At 47.8% G+C, this 18,945-nt stretch overlaps 1 protein-coding gene across 4 annotated transcripts in view; it reads right to left on the bottom strand.

The window, feature by feature from the left end:
• Window positions 1-3,075: 3,075 nt before the first annotated feature.
• The window catches only part of GNG4 (G protein subunit gamma 4), an 89,751-nt gene continuing 73,881 nt past the window's right edge, over window positions 3,076-18,945 (bottom strand). For all 4 annotated transcript variants that reach the window (XM_071207364.1, XM_058309507.2, XM_071207366.1 and 1 more), the window contains exon 4: window positions 3,076-6,549. In XM_071207364.1, the coding sequence (XP_071063465.1) occupies window positions 6,421-6,549 (129 nt within the window). In that variant the 3' untranslated portion in view covers window positions 3,076-6,420. The remainder of the gene's footprint in view (window positions 6,550-18,945) is intronic.

Genomic DNA, 18,945 nt, shown 5'->3' with positions numbered 1-18,945 from the left:
CAACTTCAAGTAAAATGAAAACTAATTTTTAAAAAATGTAAATGTGCAAGCAAACGATGGGAATTTTATGAAATAATTTGGAAAGAAAAATGAGAAAATTAACACTTGCCTTCAAACCTGGCCGTGGTAATAATAGGTCTCTTTTCTCATGGAGACGCTTAAATACCCCCTACTTCAAATGATCAGCATTAGGCGGGACCTAAACCTACTAATGTTCCCTTCGCACTTCCTGGGACAATGTTTCTTTCCTCTTCAAGCTATTCTCTTGTTTCTCCATGGAAACAGGAAAGAGGCTGTCACTGCCCTCAATTACCACAATTAAACCAAGAATCTGCCAAACGGTGCTAAGGGGCACTTAGAGTAGGCAGGTGCTTTGTGTTTTAAAATGTAAATGTAAAGATACTCTAAAATCGACAGTGTGCCTCCTGATTTCCTAGTAGGGTTTTTTTTGTTTGTTTCGTTTTGTTTTTAATGGGGTTTGAAGACATGAGACTGTGGCTCTTAAATGTCTTTAGTTGAAGAACAGGCAGCATGGTGTTAAGTCAGAAGGACTGATGGCTCAAATCCATCACTTAGTGGGCAAGTTCCTTAATTTGAACCACAGTTCCCTCCTACAAACGAGAACTATAAATCTCCAGAGGATAATAAGTTTCACAACACAGTTGTAAGGATTACACTTAGAGCCAGTACCTGGCTCATGCAAGAGCTCAGCAGTTTCCCTCTCTCCTTTCCTTGGTTACTATTTTGTTGTAGAAGTCGAGAGAGGTTCAATTATTTGTGTATAGAAAGGCCAGGACTTAGGAATAATTTTGGGAAGGAAAAAGTAATTTATTTATGGCCAGCTGGACTCAGGAGCTTTCTGTTCAAAACCTGAGCCCTGAACACGATTTTTGAGTTCTTTTTATACAAAGGAAGGGCCAAATGGTTCTTTGTTTCAGTGCTCAATAAGTTTGCATTAACATATATCTTTCACATCCTAGGTAAGCTTTTAGCATGGACTTCATACATTCCATGTAAATTTTTAGCATGGACTTCATACATTTCATGCAAGCTTTTAACATATTTGGTTTTTATTCTCCCTGAATAAAGTTTATAGAGTTTGTGTTGCTAAACTGTTTTTCTGCGCCTGGAGTTGTCATAGTTACCAACGGCAGGGCTGCAGTTCTCACTGTCCCATACACATAGCTTAGGACACGTACAGTTCAGGTCTTCTACGAAGAGATGAACAGCCCTGCACCATAGCCTACATCAATTTCACAGGGGCTTCTGAGGGTTCATACACAGCGTTCAGCAGCTGTAGAGAACCCGTTGGGAGGGAAGTACCTTTCACTCACCTATTCAGATCACACCGATTGAGGACCTATCATGTGCCAGGTGATCTGGTTGGTGCTGGGGATACCCTGGTGAGGCAAACCAGGACCCCTGCCCACATGGAGTTTATAATGCAATGGGGGAGACAGATGGTCATTGACTAATTGTGTACACAACTGTAAAATTGCCATGGCTGACAAATACTGAAAAGGAGAGATTCACAGTGTGGTAAGGGACTATACACAGACTTGACCTGGTCAAAGAGGTCAGAGAAGGTTTGAGCCTTCGGTGAAGCGTGAGTCAAGATCTAAAAAAGCAGTCGTTGTTAATCTGGCAAAGTGAGGAGAGAAAAGTATGCCAGGCAGTGGAGGCAGCAGGTGCAAAGGCCCTGTGGCAGCATGGACTGGCACCGATACGCTAAGGTTTGGATGAGGGCCGGAGTGGATGGAGCCCAGGGAGAGAGGGCTGAGGTCTGAAAATGAGCTGGAGAGCGGGTAGGGGCCAGAGCATGAGGGCCTTGTGGGCCATCAACTGTCATCATGGAAACTTTGAAGGCAAGTGATTGCAGTGACCCCAGCACAAGTTTAACAATCATAAATAGGCTTGCAATGTTATAAAGGTAGTAAACTATTTACATCTAAAACAGAATCGAGGGTAGGGGTTTTATTAGAAACCCACTGGGATGTCAGGTTGTAAAAAATGGTTTTTGCACACTTATCTCTGGAAGCTTTAACATTTGGCAGGCACCCAGCTCATCCTCCCCTGTTCTCGACCTGGGGACCAGGCATAGCTACAACTTGGGGTGGTGTGGGAGCATGGTTTCGGTCCTCTGTAGAAACTGCCCATGATCTGGTGTCTTCTTGTCACCCTGGAGAGCTGAAAGAAATGGCAGTGTATATAAATTGTGTCTGATTTAATACCTTCATTCAAATTCTTCTTGGGTTGACATGTTAGTTGTTATCGTTGTCCTCACTATTATTTCAGCCCTGGATCTGAAAAGTTCACCAGAACAGAATTCCTTCTGACCTTCGGTTTGCTCACCTCCCCTGACTCCCCCAGAGGAGGGCTGCTGACAACCCAGAGACTCATTGTTGAGTTCCAGGGGGGCCGAGGCTCAGAATCAAAGGCAAGACCTTCTGACTCTGTAGCAGGTGTCCCAGCACGAAGTTGCTCTGTGATCACCGTGCTATTCAACGCATCAGAGCCAAGAGCAGGAAAATGCCAGAGGTCACGTGGAAACCTAGAGCACCGGGGACCCCTCAGAAAGAGCAGGGGGTGTTGTGGGGGCAGGGTGGGAGCAGAGTCCGAGGAGCAAGGTTTGGGATTGTTGGCCTGACCTCAGCTGTATCTTCGGGCCGCTGGCGGGGTGTCTTTAGGAGACACGCCGTTGGAGAGATTTGGTGTTGGGTAAGTGGTTTGGGGGGTGGCCATTGCTTCTGTTTGTTGCTAACAGTCAGAAGGCGGGACAAGCCTCATCTGCAGAGAGGCAAGGCAGGCCCGGGAAGGAAATCCCAGCCAGAGTCCTCCCTGTTTCCTCTAAATTCCACAGCGTGGCTTTCCTGTTCGTGGGAACCATCTGCCTAGGGCTGGCAGCCTGTGCGCGGCCCAGACAGCTGTGGATTCTATTTCGTATTTCAACATGTTTGTAGAGAACGTTGTCAAACACCCTTTTAAAATGCTCCCCCAATGAGGTTGTATCTAAAGAGGGGTAAAGAGCTGAGCCACGTGCCAAAGAAGAGGAACAAAATGACGGTGGGATTCTGGTTTGCTAGCTACAGACACCAACTCTTTATTGAAGTAGCACACAGATACAGGGAAGGGCACACATCACAAGTGTACATCTCAAAGGCTTTTCACCAACGGAATACAGCCAGGTGACCAGCAGCCAGATCAAGAGCCGGAGCGCCCCAGAAGCTCCCCTTGAGAACTGCCCTCGCCTAAGAGCAACTGCTCTGCCTTCTTCCAATGGCAGGGAGAGTTTTGCAAGGTTTTCTGCTTTCCGCCAACGGTATCGCATGGTTTTGGGGAAGCCTGCCTTATCTCACTCAACCTTGTGAGGGTCACCTGTGCCGGGATGTAGAGTTGCAGATCATTCATTCTTGTTTTGCTATAGAAGATTCCATTGTGTGGATATACCACAATTTATCCATTCAGCCTGGGCCTCTGGGCACCTCCTGGTTTGGGGCTATTATGAACAATGCTTCTATGAAAATGCTAATGCATGCCTTTTGGTGAATATTTGTACACGTGTCTGCTGGCAATACACCTAGGAGTGGAACTGTTTGGTCACAGGGTATATACACCCAACTCTGGCTATTTTATGGTAGAATAAGGATCTCATTGGACGGTGCTTGGAGGCTCAAAGAACTGGCAGTGAGCTAGACAGGAGACCTAGGAAGATGGAGAGGAGCTCTGTGGGGCCACGGGGCGGGGGGGAGCAGAAGTGCTCGGAAGGACCCTGCCATCCCAGGCATTGTGCCCAGCTGTCACCCCCTGCGTGCTGCCAGGCCTGGACACCGCCCCTGCTGGACCGCTGCCCCCTGGACACTGCTGCGGCTGCTGTGAAACGGAGCTCAGCCTCCCTTCATTTGTGTCATTTGCTCCAGGTTCACAGTCCCAAGCAGGAGAGCCTCAATAGTCCATCGCGGGTCACTGGCCGCTCCTGGGCTGGTGCAGCGCTGGGAAAAGGGGTGCACTTACAAGAGAGGGAGGGTCCCCACCGGGCGAGATGGGCCCTGCATCCCACTAAACCTATGATTTCCCTCCATTAGGAAGGGGGCAGGTGCTGGAGAGCCAACGTGACAGCAAAAGATGACAACTGTCCACCTCCGTAATACCAGCAGCTTTTATTTCATTCACCTTCCAGCGGTTCTTAAAAGGGAGATGGGGCTCGTTCACACGTTTGTGTATCTCATAGCCCATCTCAGTAACTTGTCTTTTAAGAAGAGGGAATTGAGGGCCAGGCACACTTGAGGGGAGGGGAGCCGCACGAGATGCCATAGGTTTGGAAGGAAGAGGTGTAGTGACAGGATGAAAAATGCATCTCATAGAGGAGAGAGGAGGAACAGGAAAAAGAGAGAAGGAAAAGGGGGTGGGGCAGAACCCGCAGGGACAGTAACAGGCAAAACAAAGGGGAAGAACTTTGTGGAAGCCCAAAGCAAACTCCTGGACCTGATTTCACGGGGTGTCTGTGCTGTCCCGCTGCCTTGGCTCCTCCAGTGTGCTTTTATGGATTGTGCTTTGCTTAATCCGGTTAATGACGTTGACATGGACCACAGGATAGAGAGCTCCTGGTCATCAACCAAAGTCTAGAAGGATCTGAAGTCTCTATCACAGACAGCAGACGATTCAGCTTGAGTTTGGGCACAAAGCTTCCTAACAATCCTGGCACTATCAGTGAGTTTTGGTGAAATGAAGAATGGGATTCAACAAGAGGATCAAAGAATGAAAACGCACTTAAACCATTTACAAGGGAGCAAGTCATTAATCGATGGGAAAATGCTCGTTGCTTCTTGGTTGGCAATTTTACGTCATTATTTCAGCCAAACCATGTTGTCTTTGTCATCGCCCATTGTTCCCTAGATTCTACCTGGGCATTTCCTACATGTATATGTTGGAAATAATAATCAGAGCGCTCCAGGTCCTTCTCGACAGGAAGGCAGGAGAGCAGTGACCGGCAGCCCCACCTGCAGGTTAGAAGACCGCAGCCCCAGCGCGGCTTGCTTCCCGTCACACAGCCAGCTGCCTGCAGAGCCAGGGGGAGTCAGGTTCCAAATAGAATACGACAGAAGTAGACAAAAAGAGCTCTCTGCCCCCATGGTCTGTTCCCTCTCAACTGAGGAGGTATGACCTTGGGTTTTTTGGGGGGTGGGGTGGGGGAGAGGCTGCAGGTTTGTCTCAGGAAAAACCAGAGCAATTCCCTGCTGCCCAGCCCTTCCCCTGGGGGTTCCGCCTCTTCTGTAGGCTGTCAGAAGACTAGCGCACCGGGCTCCTCCCGGAGGGGGTGGCAAGAGACGAGGGCAGCCGAGCTGTTGGCTCCCCTGCACCTGGTACAGGTGGTATGCAGTTCTAGCTGCAGGTCAGCGGAAGGCAGGGCAGCCCGGGGGTGCGCTACGAGAGGGCCCGGGGCCACGCCTGCTGCAGCCAAACCCCAGGTTTTCTGCTTACTCTAACCGTACACAAACAACTTGCTTTCTCCGTGCCTCAGTTTCCCTGTCTGAGGCACACCCTCGTGGGGCTGCTGGAGGATGAAATGAACTAACACCCGTAAAGGCTTGGACCCGGGCAGGGCGCACGGTAACCCGCGGCCGCCGTGACTCACCCCGTGGGCCCAGGGCCCTGCGCTGGGCGGGCCCTTAGGGGTGCAAAGCCCGCCGGGCCTCCATAGAAGGGAGCAGCGAGGGGACGTGCCGCCCACTGCAGGTCTTGACGGGGCACAAAGTGTGGACAGCCGTCCCAAAACACGGTCGGTCAAATACGTCTCTGCAAGGGCTACCCACAAAACGGTCAGCAACAAGCAGGGGAGAAACAGGGCCAAGGACCCCCAGCCCAGATCGGGACCACACGGCGTGGCCAGGAAGAGCCAGGCCCAGGCAGCGCGCAAAGCCTTTGGGCGGTTTCCTTTCTAACAGGCAGATGGAAAAGGGGGACCCACCCCCTGGAGTGCCTCCTCCAGGAAGGGGACAGCAACCTCCCCCAGAGACTTCTGACAGCCGGAATGCTCTGCTTTGACACCGAATTATTGTGAATGGGGAAGTCTCGGGTTGAGTGTTCTTTCCAATAGATTCTCCACCGAAACTTATTAACTTGATGTAGTTAAATTTGGCCTTTGAAGCTTGAAAAATGTAAACCCTCAAACCCATACTTATTTTCACTTGGCACGTTTGTTATTTGGCTTTTAAAATGTCTGTTTTCTTTGCCTATAATGGATATAAAGTGAAGATGGATGATAAAAAAAAAAAAGAATTTGGATGCAGTGAAAAACAAGGACACAGCAATGGCCAGCCGGCAGGGATGGGCGCAGGGCGAGCTCTCGGAGGCCAGGGGCATGCGTGATCTCGACCAGGGATGGTTCCCGGCAGGAAGGAGACATCTTCGTAACCAACGGAGTTAGAGGATGGTACAGAAGAACTTCTTCTCACGGAAGGGGTTTTCGGACGCAGGCACGGGGACGATGAGAGGGTCTTCCCGCACGTGGGCTTCACAGTACGCCAGCAGGTCGGCCGCCGCCTGGGAGACCTGGGGGAAAAGGAGACCACAGGCAGGGCCGTCAAAGGCCGGGTAGAGGGTGGGCCACGTGGGAGTGGAAATGTCCAGAGGACACGGGCATGGCCTCGTCGTTGGCCGTGCCCAGCCTGGGGGAGAGCTGCCCTGGGATGGACTCTAGAGAGGAACAAAGATACACACATCCTGGTTCTCTTCATTGAGTAGGAACTCCAGATGGTAGCCACAGGCCGCCTCTGCTTAATCATCTCTAGAAGAATAAGGCAGAGAGGGCTGCTGTGGGTCAAGCTGGAGTGATTGTAGCAATTTGATATTATTTATGAATTCTGAAAAAGAATTGATTTGGTTTGTAAACTGGTCTGTTCCTCTGGATGTGATACCCTTTGATTGATTTAAATTCAAAGGCTTTAAATTCAAACGTTTACCGGATTAAATCAAGATTAGGGCTTTGATTCAATCATTAGGGTATGCAGGGTTGGGTCCCCGCCCCCTTGGTGGGCTATGTAAATGGCCGCTCAATCAAGAAGACAAAGTAGACACACAGAGAAGATACAAAGAGAGAGACAGACCGCTCCACAGACACGGCAGAGGCCCCGGGAAAAGACATGAGCCATTCGCCTGATAGTTCACAGCTGATCTTGTGAAGAAGACCAGAGCAGCTGGGCCTGGGAAGAAACGAGCCCTAGGAAATGAGCCTACAGCTGAGATTGGAAGAAGCTGGACCCATGGAGCTTAAGAGGGAAGAGGAAGGCTGAACCCTCGCAGACGTCACCCGCCATCTTGCTTCAACTTGTGACAACAGAATTGGTAAGGCCTTGCAACTGTAAGCTTTTACTCCAAATAAATACCCTTTATAAAAGCCAACAGATGCCTGGTACTTTGCATCAGCACCCCTTTGGCTGACTAATGCAGTGATTATATTATTGAAACCCATTATCACGACCAACATAGACATTTTATCCTCCTGAACAGAACTTACATTTAGCCATGTATTTTAAACACATACATTTTAACTGGCTTTTCCCTGTGGAGAGAGTTCCTCCTGCCATTTTCCTTCCAGGCTTTTCTCAAGCCTGCAGATAAAAGAGTCCCCTAGCTCAAGTCCAGGCGTTCCAGAGGAAAATCTGGGAGACAGTGGGCTACAAGCATTCGCCAAGAAGCAGATGAAGTTGCCAGCTCGTTTCGCTTGTGGTCTGGCATGTCCTTGGCAAGTGAATGGCCTGTGCATGAACTCATCCTGCTGATTAGATTGTCTGCCTCTAAGTGCTTATTAGAGCCTTACAGGCAGGGCTAAGTACAGGTCAGTCAAATGGACTCCTTTGAGTACATTCAATGTCTAAATCTTCTCTAGAATGATAAAACCACACCACACAAGGAAGACAAAAATGTTTTAAAGCTTCCAGGGCATACAAGCCACACACTTTCCTGTGTGGGTTTTTAAAATGGGCTCATCTTCCAAAATATTACAGAGATTCTACTTATGATTTCCAGCTTAGACTGACCTACTTTAGCAGTGACTGGAATTCTGCAAGGAATATATAAATGTAAATGAATGTTCTCAAAATAAACTCTAGAAGTTGAGCAGGTGAGTCAATATAAATCCTGACAAAGCCCATGTTCATTGAGAGTGTGATATGGAAAGGGTACCAACGAGCATCAGATTTCTAATTCCAGCTTCACTCCTAACCTAGCTGTGTGACCTAGGGCAAGTAACTCAATCTCTCTGAATGTCAGTTTCCTTATTTGTAAAATATAGGAGATTTAGATATTTCTAAAACTCCATTTACTGTAATAGTCTATGAGTCTATCCCTAGTAGTGTTATTTTCAGTATTTTGGATCTTACATAAATGTATATTGAGTTGAAAGAGGATGCTTAAATTTTGCAGACTTACAGGACACTTGTATTAATCAGCCAAAGGGTGCTGATGTAAAATACCAGAAATCAGTTGGTTTTTATAAAGGGTATTAATTTGGGGTAGAAGCTTACAGTTACCAGGCCATAGGAATAAGTTACTTCTTTCACCAAAGTCTGTTGCTCCATGTTGGAGCAAGATATGGCTGCCAACATCTACCAGGGTTCAGGCTTCCAGGGTTCTTCTCTTCCCAGGGCTCATTTCTCTCTGGGCTCAGCTCCTCTGTTTCCTCCACAAGGTCAGCTGTAGACTATGAGGCTCTCTAGGCTTTGCCTCTCTCCACAAGGCCAGCTGCAGACTATCAGGCGACCGGCTCTGTCTCTCTCCCCGGGCTCTGTTCTTTCCAGGCTCAGCGGCTTTGCTTCTGTGTGCTTACTTCCTGGGCTCCAGCTAAAAACTCCAGCATCAAAACTCCAACTAACTCCTCTGCCCTGCTGTGTAGTTTTATCTGTGAGTCCCTGCCCCTTGGGCTCGACATCCTACTGATGTGGCCCAATCACAGCCCTAATCGTAATTTAATCACACCCAGTACAGACCAGTTTACAAACATAATCCAATATCTATTTTTGGAATTCATAACTATATCGCACTGCTACAGCACCTGTACAGGACTCTCCTAGGGGAGGCAGAAGCCACATTTATAGGGCCAGGGGAGGAACCCGTGTAGGCATCACAAGGGACCAGAGCACAGAGCCAGGGAAGCTCATCTCCGGGGCGCACAAAGCTTCATGGAGGCACAAGGAAAGTTGGAACCACACAGCGAGGGTGCCGGTGCCCAGGCTCTGGCGTCTCAGAGGTTGAGCCCTGCATGCAGCGTGGCTGCTGCCACCGTCTAAGCTAAAGCCAAGTGCTCCTGCACGGCTGCCACTGCCCTGACTTCTGTCCCCTCCACTCCCGCTTCCTGCTGTGCCCAGGGAGGCAGACGCTGCAGGTGTCTCCTGCATTGTCCCATGTTAGAACCACCATGGAATTCATCCAGCGGCCCCTCTGGCAACGACCGGGGACGTGGGCTTCGCTGCTGCCCAGGCCAGCACATGCAACCCCCTTCCTCCTCCAACACCCCGTAAGCCATCCTCTCGGATATACAGTGAGCTCTTCCAGGTGCTTCCTTTATGAACATCGTGTCTGACAATCAGGCCCTCTCGAGTTTTCTATTTTTCCTTGTCCTCATCTAGTCATGCCCCAGGTCCTTTTGAATTCTCTGTAAACCTCATTATCCCATCCAGGAAGTATTTACTGAGTATCTACCTTTTGGCTAATTGAAAGGTTATGAGGGAAAGAAGGCAACCTGCACTTTACCCTCTGGAAGAGATAACTGAGGAGGGCCGATAATTATGAAGTTACTATAGTGATCAGTATGTGCTAAAACAAAAGACAGCTGCATACCACTACGGTTCCATGCAGAGACAATGACATAGACACGGGGTGTCCATAGTCAGTCCAGCCCCCCACGGTAGCAGCCACCTTGGTACATCTGCCCACTTTATCCAGACACTAGTCTACTGCCGTACGGGCCAGAAATGATTGTATATAAATCATAATAAAAATAAGAGCTAACACTTACTGGGTGCTTATTATGTGCCAAGCACTGTGCTAAATGCATCATGTGCAATGCCTGATTTCCTTCTTTGGGTAAGTACCTGTATTAGCCAGCCAAAGAGGTGTTGATGCAAAGTACCAAGAATCTGTTGGCGTTTATAAAGGGTATTTATTTGGGGTGAAAGCTTACAGTTACAAGGCCCTAAAGAGTCCATCTCAGGGTTGGTTTCTCACCAAAGTCAGTTGCCACATGCTGAAGCAAGATGGGGGGCAGTCTCTGCTTGGTCTCTTCTTCAGCTGCAACTATCAGGCGAATGACTCCTCTCTCCCTGGGGCCACAGGATCACAGTTCTCTCCTCTGCATCTATGGAGCTCTTTGTCCTTTCTTGTGTATCTTTTTCTTTGTGTTTTCTTGAGTGAATGTTTATATAGCCCACCGTGGGGGCGGGGAGTTAACCTGAGTTATACCCTGTGGGTGTGGTCACATCAAAGCCCTAATTTTAACATAATTTAATCAAAGACATCTCAGCTGAATCTAATACAGCCAAAGGGTGTCATGCCCAGAGGAACAGACCAGTTTACAAATATAATCTCTCTTTTTGGAATTCATAAGTAATATCAAATTGCTACAGTGCTATTCTAAAGTCATTTTACAGATGAGGAAACTGAGGCACAAAGGTTAAAAAAAATGTGCCCAAGGGCACATACCTGGTAAGAAAGGAGGCCAAAAGTTGAACCCAAGCAGTCTGGTCATAGAATTTATCCTCTCAACTACTCTGCTACACTCTGCTAACTGACAATGTAAACTGTGACTGTCAAATGGGCTATAAGGTCCTCACCCCCCGGCCAGCACGCTCCTTGTTTGACAAGCTACCGAGGGAGTCACGTGTGCACCTGAAGTTTCTTAGGTCTTTCCATTTAACAGAGGTGATGGCCGTGCCAAGGAAGCCCTGCTAGAGAAGTCTCTTCAGCTAGGACTCCACCCCTCCTTGCCATGCCTTGGGCAGTGCCTGGCTGGAAACGGCCAGTGTGCATCCCTGGGACTCTCCTTCCTCTAGGCTTCTGTGGCCCAGCAATCCCCTTTTACCTACAGGGCCTGCCCCCAACAGCGTAACGTCCATTTGGTCAGAGGTTGCTTGCTAAATTAGACTCACGGTGCCCTGGTACAGGTGTTGCCTGGCACAGATCCCTCGTGCGTCTGACTGGTGTCAGTCTCTGAAAGCAACCTCAGAGAGGGGCCCCAGTGGGGTGCTGCACACAGCCCTGCTCAGGCTGTGGGAGGAGGGGAGCTAAAAAAGGGTTGGGGCTTGAGAGGACCGCCTAGTGGGGGAGACCCCAGGCTGGACCCCCATTCCCATGGTCTATCAGTGTATCTTCTTTCCTCACAGCCCAGCATCTGCTCCGCCTGCACAGCAGTGTCTGGCCTTGTACTTGCAAGGTCGAGTTTAGGAATTCTTCTCTCACCTCCCAAAGGTGATACCATGTTTGATGTCCAATTATTTTTCAAGAAAACAAGTTGTTCTTAGATTGCCTCCTTTTGTTGTTTTAAGAGCTCAGTTGCCACTGCTCAGTTACAACCACACCCCTTTGGGCTCCTGAGTCCTGAACACCTACTCATACAACTGGAATGAATGCGACACATGTCGGTAGAGGTGACAAGTGCCCAGGTTAAGTCCAAATGTGGGGACGTGGGCTGGCTCCACGCAATATTGATTTCCTCGATGCACCCGGAATTACCGAATCCTAACACGCTAAAGGATGATCTTACAAGCAGCTCTGCTCAATAGAATGTAAGTCATAACGAAGGAACCAAGAGATTTTTCCACCTTAACTGTCAGTCCCCTTGTTTCACAACGTGTCCAGTGTCCCTTTATTCCTGGATAATCAAAGTATCTTGAAAGCCCCTGAGGTTTGTTGCAACGTTGTCTGAAAAGTGTACGAATTGCACGTCTCCATGAGACTTACACCTGACCCACAGGCTTCCTTTACCTGAAAGCTGCTCCTGGGGTTGGGTGTGGGTTTCCATGATCAGCCCGAGAGTGAGTCGCATGGTTGGAGGTTGCCTTCAACACATATAAAATACGGGTTGCAGATATTGCCAAATTCCATAATACGGCCACCATCTTACATGATTACCATAATACAGCCACGTAAGAGATAGTTAGCTTTCAAGGAGCAGATTTCATTCTGGCTGAAGACAGTCCTCTCCCTTCCACTCTAAGGTCAGCTCACCTAAAGGACTCCGTGATGAAACGCCCGGAGCAACGCTCACTCTCCTCCTTGGTATTTAAGATAGCAGATGTTGGGAAGAATCGGCAGCCTGGGAACGACTGTGGAATTTTACCATTACATTGGAGAGCAAAAGAGGTGATTAAAATAGCCCAAGTTAGCACATAATCCTGGTAGTTGCACTCTAATTACAGGCTCCAATGATGGGAGAAAATGTTGCAATTACTATAGTCACACTCCAGGACAGGGCAGATGGCATAATTACTATCCCGGCTGTGACACCCACTGCCTTTATCCTTTACATCGAAAGTAGAGGGACCCACACCTATTTCTCAGCGGTCCCCATCTGTCTAGGAATACCACTTGGAATCCATTAGGAGCGTTCTTTGCTGGCTTTGCCAGTTCCTCTCTGCGCCCCAAGAAAACAAGGCAGGATCGGAGTCAGGGTGCCGTTCCTGTGGTGCAACGGTGTTTTTCACAAGGTTGAACCAGGTGTGTGCTCGGTAGGTGCGAAAGCACAGCCAGTTACCCCTGGTGGGAGCCTCAGGAAATGGCAGGTCTGTTACTCAGCTCCCAATTTTTGACTGTGGGGTGAATCCTTGTGATCTTTTTTTTTTTTTCTCCAATCACTGGAAAATATTTGTGATCAACACACCAGTTGCTAAGGGCAATCTCCAGTGACATCCCTATTGTGGCTTCCAGTACATCCGAGCCAGTACTTCGCACGGATGCGGATGAATGCAGGCGTTTCTCAGTCATTGGTCAGTGGCTGAGTAGGAAGAGGCTTCTGTTGGCTGCAGATAGCATGGAGGTGGGAGAGGGTAAGGTTATACAGGGGGATGGGGAGCAGAGCGTCGGCGGGAGGGGAGGCGGCGGGGGGGGGGTTGGTTCTGGGGAGGGAAGGATAGGTGTGAATAAGTGACTACTGCAACAGCCTTTCTCAGCATTCTAAAGTCAAATGTCCATTAGTGCATTAGCCAGTGTTAACCATCATTAGCTAAAAGGCTTTTTAATCCTCCACCTCAAAAGTGGATTGCACATTGTGAGCTAAATCATCTAAAATGCTTGGAAAAGCATTTACTATCTCCAAGCGACCCTAAGAAAGAGCTGTTATCATGTGGCTTTTGCCCCGAGAACAGCGAAGCCATCACTTCGGTGGTTTAGAATATGTTCATGCAGATACATGCTGGACTCAGTTTACCAAGCCCTTTCAACAGGCTGGTACCTGTCCTGACTGATTTCCTCTCAGTTTTGATATTTTCTGATTTTCTAGCAAGAAAGCCATAATCTGGTCATGTTGCAAAGGTGAAAGAAGAAGAATTTCTTTTGGGATAGAGACTTATGAGCCACTCGAGGGAATCTGGGACTTGGAAGTGAAAGAGGAACCTAGTAAGGTTCCAACAGGAGGGTCTGGTCTGGAGGGACCCTAGAAAGGCAGGGGCATTTCCCAGAGAATAAGGACTGGGCTGTGAGTCAAACAACGTGCCCGTGGTAACAGCCGTGTCACCCTGGGCAAGGTGACTGTGTACACTCAGGGTTCATTCTTGTACTGGTAATAGCAATACCTGCTGGTTGGTGGCTAAATGGTACAATGGATGTCGTTATACATACAGACTTGGCCACCTTCTACTAGGTCAGAAAAGAAGTTGGAGAAATACATGTGAGGAAGTTTCTCAGAAATTATCAAGGCAATTTGATTGCCACCATGCCCATGCCCAAAACATGGGGTGGAGAACCTCTTTTCTTTTTCAGATTCACCTTCTATTTAGAGTGGCTTTCTTCTTTTTCCATCTACTCCTAATATTCTATCTTCGATTTAATCCAAGACTTTTTTTTCTCTTTTTAGCTGATACTAGTTGTAGAATTGCTTGTTCTGATCATCCGCTCCTTGAATTTGATTACGGAAACTTATCATTGGAATAATTTAATTTCTAAAGGTCTAGATGAGGGTTTCAACCTTTTCTGATAGAAATGAGAAAACAAAGACAATGGGATTAAATCTAAATTTTTAAACTAGTGTAAGTTGGAGGGAGAAATTATCACTTACATGTAGTTCAAACTAGACTTAATGGAAAAGGTAAAATCTATAACCTGTGTTATTAGATTCTGGGCTGGTTTATTTTCTGGTTTGGCTTCACAAACTAACCAGTGGTGTTTTACCTTTTAGAAAAAAATAAAACCATAAAAATACATTTTTTTTCCCTTTCATAACAGCAGAATCTGTCAGTGCAGCTAAGGATTCCTAGGACATGCTAGAAAAAATAAGGGTACGATATGTTAAAGATACACCTGTTGGAAGAATCACAAGGACAAAACTCTGGTTCAAATACAAATGTGCCTGGGAAGCAGACATGGCTCAACTGATAGTGTCCGCCTACCATACAGGGGGACCAGGGTTCAAACCCAGGGCCTCCTGGCCCGTGTGATGAGCTGGCCCATGCGCAGTGCTGATGCGCGCAAGGAGTGCCGCGCCACACAGGGGTGTCCCCCGCATAGGGGAGCCCTACGTGCAAGGAGTGCGCCCTGCAAGGAGAACCACCCTGCATGAAAAAAGCGCAGCCTGCCCAGGAGTGGCACTGCACACACAGAGAGCTGATGCAGCAAGATGATACAACAAGAAGAGACACAGATTGCTGGTGACACCGAGAATGCAAGCGGACACAGAAGAACACACAGTGAATGGACACAAGAGAGCAGACAATCGGGGGGTGGGGATGGGGACGAGAAAGAAAATAAATCTTAAAAAAAAAAAATTAAAAGAGCCAAAGCAAACTTCTGGACACTCACCACTTGGCTCAGCTCCACAGACTAGATTATCCACACAGATCGAGGAAAGCAGCAGTAAAGACAATCTTGACCTAATTTAAATGTAATATGCTTACATAAAATTGCGTTCATATTTTTTGCATTAGGCTGTCAGTACCTAAGGGTGTAGGGAAGGAAGACATTAATTCTAAACAAAATGAGTAGTGTACATGTGTAGAGTTAAATTTGTTTAATCTAATTAGCGGCAGTAAAAACAAACTCTTGGGTTCGTAACACAAGTGGCTGGAGTTTGGTGCTGTGGTGGCTGGTGGTCTTCCTTCCTTCTTAAAGAAGAGACTCTCTTTTTCTGTTTACTGCGATACGTCGTCACTGTTCTGCTCACATGCTCTCGTAGCTTCCCAGGCTGCTACAACAAAACTACACAGTAGATTGGTTGAAATTCTGGGAATCTATTAGCTCACGTTTGGAGGCCAGGAGCAGGGCCAAACTGAGGTGTCAGCAGGGTGATGCTTTCTTTCCAAAGTCTGTAACAGCCTGGTGCGGCCTGCTGGCCGTCCTTGGGGTTCCTTGGCTTGGACACCTGCTTCGCATCATGGCCCGATTCCGTAGACTTCCAGCTCTGGCACCTCCTGGTGGCCTTTGCTGACTACGACTGATTTTCTTCTGCTTAGGAAGGACTCCACTAATTTGGATTCAGACCCAACATCTTTTAGTTGGGCCAGATCTTAACTAGAAATAATATCTTCAAGAGATCCTACTTACAATGGAGCCACACCCACAGGAATGCAGATTAAGAACATGCCTAGGGAAGTGGACTTGGCCCAGTGGTTAGGGCGTCCGTCCACCACATGGGAGGTCCGTGGTTCAAACCCCGGGCCTCCTTGACCCGTGTGGAGCTGGCCCATGTGCAGTGCTGATGCACACAAGGAGTGCCGTGCCATGCAGGGGTGTCCCCCGCATAGGGGAGCCCCACGCGCAAAGAGTGCACCCTGTAAGGAGAGCCACCCAGCGCAAAAGGAAGTGCAGCCTGCCCAAGAATGGCACCGCACACATGGAGAGCTGACACAACAAGATGATGCAACAAAAAGAAACAGATTCCGGGTGCCGCTGCTAAGGATAGAAGTGGTCACAGAAGAACATACAGCAAATGGACACAGAGCAGACAACTGGGGGGAGGGAGGGGAGAGAAATTAAAAAAAAAAAAAAGAACATGCCTAGGGGGAAGCGGATTTGGCCCAACACACATGGAGAGCTGATGCAGCAAGATGATGCAATGAAATAAGACAGAGATTCCGGGTGCCACTGACAAAGAATACAAGCAGACACAGAAGAACACACAGCAAATGGACACACAGAGCAGACAACTTGGGGGGGCGGGGGGGAAGGGGGGAGAAATAAATAAAAAATAAATCTTAAAAAAAAAAAAGAACATGCCTAGGAAAGCGGATGTGGCTCAAGCAATTGGGCTACTGCCTACCACATGGGAGGTCCCTGGTTCAGTTCCCGGTGCCTCCTAAAGGAGACAGTGAGCTGGTGACATGGGCAGGTGCGGCAAGCTGACACATCACGAGACACAAGAAGAAAAACACAATGAGAGACACAACAGAGCAGGGAACAGAGGTGGCTCAAGAGATTAGGCACCTCCCTCCTACATCTGAGGTCCCAGGTTCGGTTTCCGGTACCTCCTAAAGAAACAAGGAAGATGAACAGACACAGCAAGTACAAACAGAGGGGGTGGGGAAAAATAAACTAGAAAAAAACACACAAACCAAGCCTAAAGTTGGGAGACATAATTTAATTTACCACAGCCTGCCCTCTGGACCCCAAAAAGACATGTTCTTCCCACATGCAAAATGCATTCACCCATCATAACATCCCCAAAGCATTAAATCATTTCAGTAACAACTCTAAATCCAAAGTCTTATCAAAATCAGCAATGGGTGTGGTCAATCCTGGGGAAAATTCTCCATTTGATGCACCTGTGAAACCTAGAAAATGAGTTATTCAATTCCAAAATACAATGGTGGGGCAGGCATAGGTTAGACATTCCCATTCCAGAAGGGAGAAAATGGAAGGCAAAGAGGGCTCACCGGTCCCAGGCATGTGGGACACACAGCAGGGCAAAGTCCAGGAGATGTCAAGGTTTGCAGTCCATCTGTGGATCAGGGCTTTGTCCTCCAGGCTCTCTGGAATGGCAGCTCCACCCTTTCCAGGCATTTGTGAAGAAGCCATGCTGTCCTTGAATGCTGGAGCTTGGCCTGCATCTCTCCAAGACTTGCTCTGCCCAATCTTGCTCTGCCTGGTCTTGTTTTGTCTGAAAATTGGGGTGCAGGCCCCACTCTCTTCAAGCATTGGGGTGGCATTCAGACTTTTCTCAAACACCTAGAACTGGACCCCATCTTCTTTGAGCACTGGAGTGATGGCCTAACTCTTGGGCAGTAGGCCTTCCCAATCCAAATGCCGGAGCCGATGACCTGGCGCCTTCAAGTGCAGGGCAGATTTGTCCCTACAACCCCTGGGGTGGGCCCACTCTCTTGGCCCAAGAAGATATTTTTGGTCCAGACCTCTGCCTTCACAGTTCTTCCCTTAAAGCCATTCTTCTCGGAATCCCTCGACTTAGGGACAAGCATGTGTCATTGGTTCTGTCAATCAGACTCAAATGTGCCAAATTTTGACTAATGCTGTAAGAGGGAAGGGGCTGGAGGTTCTTTCTCTGCTGGTGGTGCCAGCAGCCCTGGCTACAAGGTTGAGGCTCTGGCTCAGAAGCAGCAATGGTATAAACTAGCATGTAGTGCTTGGTCAGGATTGCAGTGGTTCCCCCACCAGCCGATTCTGCAGCACAGTTCTGAGCACCGTTCCCAACAGGGTAGCCTTAAGCCCCTTTCTCCAGTCCTTCTAACAATTCTGGGAGCTACCCAGACTCTCTTTAATACATTCCTTTTATATTTACTCACCCAGGGTTGGCTTCCTTTATTTGCAACACAGAACCTTTGCTGACAGGTTAGCATACTTATATACTACCCGCCCTTCTCCCACCTCTATTTTATGAAAATATTTTCTGGGATTGTCACAAACAAATATTTATTTTTACAGCATATAGATTTTTGGAGAAGAATGATAAAAATTACACTTTATTTTATAAATGCGATTGCCACAGGAATTCTTAATTCTAAGGTGACATTGATTCAGAAATTATTGCTACTTCTTTCATAATATGTCATTGCCATCTAGATGTTATTTTGATTCAGCCTTCAGTTGGCTGGATGACATGCTACAAACACATGTGCAGAGGAGGCAGGGCACTACCAAGCCCATGGCACTGGCAGGAATCCTGAGTGGGGAGGACATCTCTGAGCAATAAGGGAGAGAATTTAGCAGGAGAGACAGAGCTCAGGCAGCAAGGAGCTGGTTTTATATCAGGCCTGGCAATTTGAAAGAGGGATAAGAGAGAGGATTCAAATCTCTATATAGCTATGAAGTTGAAAGTCCCTAAGAGGATACGAATCAAAGCCACTTGTATTAAGTTAGCAAGAACAATAACAGAAGTGGAAGTGTTGAAAGACATTACATTTTGGAACAAAGGCTCTAGTGTACATGGATTCACAGGAAAGTTGCCTTTGGATTCAGAGAATCCATTAATATCAAAACGGTTGGCAACACTATTATACGCCAAAATAATGTGGCTGTATCAACTAGAACTAGTGCTGGAAAACTTGCTAGAGGTCACCTAAATGATTGGTTTATTCCTTATATACCTAAAATATGCTTGTGACTTTTCAAAGAGAAAGTGGCACAGATTACTGGTAGTCATACAGTGGTGATTTGGTGCAGTAAGACACTGGGCGCCCCAACCAGGACCCTTTCCTGTGACACAGTGCCAGCATGACCACAACAAAGTAATAAAGCTAGTATTCTAGTAGTTGCAAATGATTGACCCAAAACTGTGAAAGGTCAAGCCTGGAG

This window comes from Dasypus novemcinctus, chromosome 13, assembly GCF_030445035.2.
Source record: "Dasypus novemcinctus isolate mDasNov1 chromosome 13, mDasNov1.1.hap2, whole genome shotgun sequence".
Classification (NCBI taxonomy): Eukaryota; Metazoa; Chordata; class Mammalia; order Cingulata; family Dasypodidae; genus Dasypus; species Dasypus novemcinctus.
Note: the sequence above shows the minus strand (reverse complement) of the source record. Positions and strands in the feature narration are given on the sequence as shown.